This window comes from Emericellopsis atlantica (assembly GCF_019669845.1).
Source record: "Emericellopsis atlantica unplaced genomic scaffold F5Z01scaffold_85, whole genome shotgun sequence".
Classification (NCBI taxonomy): Eukaryota; Fungi; Ascomycota; class Sordariomycetes; order Hypocreales; family Bionectriaceae; genus Emericellopsis; species Emericellopsis atlantica.
In genome coordinates this window covers 1-6304 of record NW_025764787.1, presented here as the reverse complement: position 1 = coordinate 6304, position 6304 = coordinate 1, and the positions used below count along the sequence as shown (strand labels likewise).

General features: G+C 55.5%; 3 protein-coding genes across 3 annotated transcripts; 2 read left to right on the top strand and 1 right to left on the bottom strand.

Annotated features, from left to right (window-relative positions):
• Positions 1 to 1555: 1555 nt before the first annotated feature.
• Positions 1556 to 2750, top strand: F5Z01DRAFT_543332 (uncharacterized protein). Its single transcript, XM_046260545.1, has 2 exons — positions 1556 to 2404; positions 2747 to 2750. The coding sequence occupies exon 1, from the start codon at positions 1702 to 1704 to the stop codon at positions 2326 to 2328; it is 627 nt and encodes a 208-aa protein (XP_046113289.1). The 5' UTR covers positions 1556 to 1701; the 3' UTR covers positions 2329 to 2404; positions 2747 to 2750.
• Positions 2751 to 3777: 1027 nt separating this feature from the next.
• Positions 3778 to 5024, top strand: F5Z01DRAFT_678720 (uncharacterized protein; the record flags this gene model as incomplete). The annotated part of the gene is made up of 3 exons (XM_046265468.1): positions 3778 to 4021; positions 4087 to 4413; positions 4474 to 5024. The coding sequence occupies 3 exons, from the start codon at positions 3778 to 3780 to the stop codon at positions 5022 to 5024; spliced, it is 1122 nt and encodes a 373-aa protein (XP_046113288.1).
• Positions 5025 to 5377: 353 nt separating this feature from the next.
• On the bottom strand, positions 5378 to 5952 carry F5Z01DRAFT_678719 (uncharacterized protein; the record flags this gene model as incomplete). The annotated part of the gene is made up of 3 exons (XM_046265467.1): positions 5378 to 5768; positions 5823 to 5890; positions 5944 to 5952. 3 exons carry the CDS (start codon positions 5950 to 5952, stop codon positions 5378 to 5380), a joined length of 468 nt encoding a protein of 155 aa, XP_046113287.1.
• Between the last annotated feature and the right edge of the window lie 352 nt (positions 5953 to 6304).

Here is a 6304-nt window from a genome sequence, read left to right as displayed (position 1 = left end):
TAGGATTTGCACCAAAGCTAGCTGGATTTAAACGACATGCAGACTTAGCGCCTTTAGCGTCAACGCATAACTTTTGAACTCGTCCTCCGTACGTGATGGAGTATCTGCCAGCTTGAGTTCACGCTAGTAGCTCTGCAACGTGCGCACAGCGCCACTTGACGCAAACGGTGCAGATCTACACTATGCGCAAAGACGACTGGACTCGAACGCAACGCAACGCCACATTCATCAATGAGAGGGACGTAGCAGCGAACATGGCTACATGTACCTTGCAAGACGTGATGCGCGACTTTGCCCACGTTATCACATGCGGAGCCGGCACGAAAGGGAAAAGGCCTCGCGACGGCACTAGACAAGCTGCTGTCTCGCCATCAACGTCAATCGACGATGCCCCCACAGCACCAGAGATGAACTAAAATTATGAGAGCTGGAGAGCTGGCATGCAGAGCTGAACTTAATTTGGCGACGCTGGCACGCTGCCGACTTCCTGCATGCCCATTCCAGCGGTTGTCATCTATTAATTATTAGTGCTGCCGAATTAATTAAGTACTGTCGATGTGATCTGTCGGGCGTCTATATTTCGTCGCTTGGAGGTGCAGAGTCAATCGCTCCTTTCAATTAGTACTGTGTCTGACAGGCCGCAGTACTTATTATCCCAGCGTTTCATCAATTACAGTCAAGTGGGGGTGGAGTCCGTACTAGCACTTACGTAGCTGGATTTGGCTACATGTCTGATAGAATGACGAGTTATTCCTATCAGCACTGAATGCTCATTAGGAGACGCGAGATTATTCTGCGGCCTTGAACGCAGACCGCCAGTTGCTTGCGACCAAGACTTGTATGCGCACACATGATAAGAAACGTCAAGTCAGGGGCCAATGCGACTCGAAGATTTCGAGTGAGGGTGGTCTCTAGGCCAGACGCTGCTTTTTCCTGCTCCAGTCCCCCTCACCCCCTGTTGGAGACCTCAGAGCCTACAGGCGCGTTCTGACAGACTTCAGCCCATCACACGAATCCCTGTCGATGCTTTTGCAGGCACAGTTACGTTTCCTTTGAACGACTGGAGCTGGCGCTGGTGGTGGTGGCCAGTCAGACCATGCGCTCTCGAGCTTGTTGAGAGCTTTATTAACAAGCTCCATGTCGTCGTTACTTGCTAGCACGGACCAGGGGTCGCTGCAGCACGCACCTCAGAGAACAACGACCAGAGCTTAGGCCCCGCTCGGGGCTCCGCTCCATGCTCCGCTGGACCTACTGAGAACGTTCATCGGTTTGGTGATCATGTGGTGCCAATTGCGCGCGCGCACTCCACGAAATGGAGGGTGACCTGTCGTTTTGGCGTGCCCACTGGGCGATGCGCAACCTATGTACAATTCATCGCCTGGAGGCTGGGAGGATCTCACCTCAAGCATTTTGCTCGACTGGCTCGGAACCTTACCGGCCACGCCATGACTCGACGCTGTGTGCGTGCGTGCCCGCCCTATGCTAATAATGCTACGTCGGCTCGAGCATCCAAACTACAGTCCCCATGGGTGAGCCGATTAATTGCATGTTTGATCTCCTGACCCTGCAGACCGAGGTGCTCATAATTCGTACAGTCCTCACTACAGTAAGGTACGCCACCACCCACCACCTGCACCACTGCACCACCACCACCCAGCATCAGTGCTCCACAAGCCGGCATGTCTCGCGACTTTGAGTGAGATGAGCCATCTACAGCCGCGCCTAGTAATCTGTCTAGACATTTTGCTACGGCAAAAGTACGCACATCCACATATCGAGTACCTGCACGTACGTTGGCCTCGAGGTACGGCATTGGTGATCAAGTCCACCCCCTCGCAAATTACTCTCACACCAGGCTCCGTCGAAAATTCCAGACCAACACACGTCACAGCGATATTCAGGCCTCCCGCTTCGAGGGATAACCTCTTAGTGCACTGTGTACATGTTCTTACTTGTACGTACGTACGTACAAGCGTCAGATGGCTGGGTTTGAGACTACCATCGAGTCTGCAGACGATATCATGTATTGTTGCTGAGGAATGCGATCAAATGCGTGGACTGTGCACCGCTGCATCTTCCTGGTTTCGGCGGCGGCAGGCAGGCTGGCTGGCTGGCTGGCTGGCTGGCTGGCTGGCTGGTACTGTCTCATCGCCTGCTTCTCTCCCCCTGTCTTCTACACCGGCCCGCCGCCCAGAGGATCAGGTCCCTGCGACATGGGAAAGGGACGGTCGCCGGTCGGTTCCCACAACAAAGGGACATGGGTTGGTGCGATTGATGCTGGGGGATTTTCCCAAGCGCAAGGTGATACCTGCAAGGGACTACCCGTAGCTCACCGTATACCCAGTTTGGGCATGGATACCACAAGTACACACTCGTATAACGTATGGACAGGTACTTACATTGTGTAAGTAGCTAATTAGTAGGTGCGTAGTTTGACACGACACACACCCACTCACTTTTCACTTTTACTCACTCACTCACGCACGCACGCACTCGCTCGGCCTTGTCTTCTGGCTCCTGCGCAAGTGGCTGCTCCCATGCACCTCTTCTCGAGCTGGGTGATCTGCGCCCCCCAGCACGCACAGCCTGGATGCTTCGAGTACGTACGCTTGCCCATTGGGACCTGTTGAGAAAACAGTGCGGCTAAGCTGTCGTTGACGGTGGCTTCCGCACACCTGAGATTCTAGTTTCTCTTCTATCCCATCTCCTCCTCATCAACTAGGCTCAGCTTAACTCAATCCTCGAGTCATTGTGGACAAGCCTCGTCCCCCCCGCCGTCCATTGACATAGCTAGTGGCGCCTACTAGTCAACGAAGAACTTGCGACGATCCTAGGATCCTTCCCGAGTACTGTCCACAGTGGGCTCACATCGACTCGGACTTTGACAGCGCGGTTTGGGTGTACCGTGGCACACCTCATCTCGAGAACCTATACACAGTCTTGTCAGCTCTATAACGGACGATTCTGCGCCGCAGCTGTCACAGTCGGTATCGGACATGAGCGTTGGACGAAAGTCCAACTAAAGGTTCGACTTTACGAAAGGCGCAAGTGTGAGCTCCAGGCGACTGGAAGTGTAAGTCGTTCATCATGCCACGCTGGAACGTCATTGACAAACTTCAAGGCCTCCTTCTATTCATTTATATTCCCCCCTCTGTCGTTCTTTCATTCAAGCCCATATCATCGCCGCACAACGGTCGGATACGCATCAGTTCAAGCTCTCGGTTTGGGCGTCAGCAGCACGAGTGAGACTGTCCGCAAACGGCTGGCCAATAGCATTCGGCATTCGAGTTACGCGCAACAATAACAAGAGGTCGATATTGTGTCGAACGGTCAGGTAAATCAGGTCATCCGCGCGAGTCGACAAACTCTTTATTTGTTGTACTTCGCATTGGGCTTGCTCGCCCACCGTGTTGCACAGCTCGACCACCAGCGCACAACGACTGACAGCGCCACGCTGAACGACACCAGAAGCCGAGACGAATAGAGTGGACACACGCTGTGCCATATATCAATTCGAAGCATCACTGCTATACGACAGGTCACGCGCTCTGAGCAGTGAGGAACCTCGTCACTCCGGGCAACCGCTGCTGTGCTCTCGACCGGCCGCGTCAAAGTCGATGAAAATAAACGAACGAATCCTGCGACCAAAAAGCGGTCTTTGCCAGTCTAATGGCCATTGGATACGATAGCGACTACGGGTTGAATACGCAGACAACCGCTGGGGGTTATTCATATACATCCGTGGCGGCGTCCCCCAGATCAAAGCCAGTCCGCAACATGTCGTGTCAATCCTCCGGCCATCCCATGGACGGGTCGGAGATGAACATGTCCCAGGGCTCCTACCAGTCGGGCTATGAGATGTCGTCACAACAGCCCTCGCCCTCCATGTCCATGGACCCGAACTGGCCGCTGCAGCGGTCCTTCTCAACTCCTGACGGCACGACGATGCACCAGATCGAGCCCAACGCGACCGAGAAGAAGCGCAACAAACTTGGCTATCACCGGACGTCGGTCGCTTGCAGTAAGTCTGAGGACCAGTAATCCCGCAGGGATCCATGTCCCTGACCTGGCTGACACGCTCCTCAGGTCACTGTCGTAGGCGAAAGATACGGTGCATCCCATCCGCGAACGACCCTCAAGGGCGCTGTGCCAACTGCATCCGCCTGAAGAAGGACTGTAGCTTCATATTGACAGAGCAGCAGCAGGGCTCTGATGCGCGCCATAGGGGCTCGGCGCAGCCGTCTGCCGACCCGCGAAGCAGCTCGCAGCCTTCGTCGCCCGCCGGGACGCCATCCGCAAGTCTCCCATACAGCGTCCCCCAAGGGCCCCATGCGCCGTTTCCTGGAGTCGCTGCGAACATGCCGCCCATGCCACCGCCGTTGACAGCCGGCCCAGGCCCTGAGGGCAGCATGTGTAAGTCCACAACGCCTCCGTCTTGCCGAAGGAGTCTGTCCATAACTGATTGTCCGCCAGCAACCGATCTAAATCCTGCCAACCGGTACGACTACAGCCAGGCCCCGCCCTCGTGGGTGCCCTCGTCCAATATCCACCCCTTCCTCCAAGAAGAGCACCCGAATTGGAGCAACCCATTCCGACCACAGGGTGATGGCCCGGGCGGTGAAGCCCCCGCAGAGCAACATGCAATGTCTGCGAACTGGACAGGGCCTCGAGAGGCAGGTTGGGGTCAGATGGGCGTCCCCGCGCGCTCCATGTCATACAGTGGCGAAGCCATGCGCGGCGGCGGTTCTGGTGCATACGGCATGATACCACAACAACCTGCATATGCCGCCACAAACATACAGGGCTTGCCCGACCCCAATGCATACCATCACATGGGTGCTGCCTCGGTCTCGCCAACTGGTATCCCCCATCCAGCCCAGGCGCCTCCAGGTTGGCAACAGCCGCCGCCACAGGACTTTGACAGACCGGACGGGTATGGGTCATGGGAGGGCTCAGCGCCATTCCCTCCAACGCAGCAGATGCCGGCGGGGAAGACCATAGATGGTACAAGGGGGGGCAGCTGAGGTAAAAGAACAGATACCCGACCAATGCGAGGCTACCACCTCGGCTAGCATGATTTTGAGCCAGCGATTACGAATGAGGCATGGACGACAGGGATAATACGAAATGGCACGATGGGTAAGGGATAACCGGACTGGAGTTTTTCGAGGCGCTGCATGGTCGCGTTGTTAGACGCCGGACGTAACGAATACGGGTACCAGGGGATTGTTCAGGGAGGTCAAAACAACAGGGGCAGACAGCATACCTTATGGATAGATATCAGGAATCAGGATCCTGGTAGAAAAGAGTGGGCATTTTGACCAAAAGTGTCGATAGCGAAGGAATAGCATTCGTATCATGCTACGTGAACCTGTCTTCAGGGCAGGAGTCGCCACATCAGGACCAGCAGCGTCGAGTACGCGCACAGGCTCAGGATCGTGAGCAGCGCGACCGAGTCCCCGCTGGTCCGGAACCTCTTCCTCAAGGGTTTGTCCGTGAGTTCTTCGTTGCTATTGCTGCTGCTGTTGCTCTCGTCGCTCCCCTCGCCCGGCGAGGCCTCGGCGGTGAAGAACTGGCGATGGCCCTCGTATCGACGGTATATCGCCACAAGAAGCACGGCGGCGCCGTAGATGGCGAAGAGCGCCCCGATGGCGTAGAACTCTGCCGTGAAGATCTTGAGGATGACCAGGGAGAAGGAGAATTGTCCGAGGGCCGTGCGCATGTAGGCGCCTTCAAAGGTGCGTTGGGCAGCGCGGATCTCGACGAGCCTGGGACGTGTCAGCGGTTGGCTCCTCGGCTCGTGGCGGGCAGGTAATACGTACTCTGGAGTTGTGAGGATGACGGAGCGGGCGCGGTGCAAGCGCAAGTGTAGATGTTCCTCGGGGTGTCGCTGTGCCTTGTGAGCTCATGTCATGTTGTGGCACCTCGACACTGTTCACTTACACGAAACATTTTGAGCTAGTGGAGCCAGTTTGTCTAGTCTTCATGTGCGCCGAACTCTATAATCAAACTTGAAAAATTAATTCAATCTATGCGAGCTCCTTTGCGCTGATTGTGGTGGAGGGTATGTATCGAGTAACATGAATTTGAATGCAATCGGGAGTTGAGAGCTGGCTGCGACGTCGTAGGCTGCTATCACGTGCTCGTGTCAGTCTGGTTTGGTTACCCTTGACCAAGGTGCAATAAGGCGACGAAGCGTCGGCATTAATTATTGTGATGATGAGCCTACCTTACAGCGGGGCTAGGCTCGATTGAGATTCTGCCGTTAGCGGTGAAAAGGTAACACCGGAAGGGTGAGAACCTG

Coding starts and splice junctions, on each gene's coding strand:
- F5Z01DRAFT_543332 (XM_046260545.1), top strand. CDS start 1,702: ATGAGCCATCTACAGCCGCGCCTAGTAATCTGTCTAGACATTTTGCTA.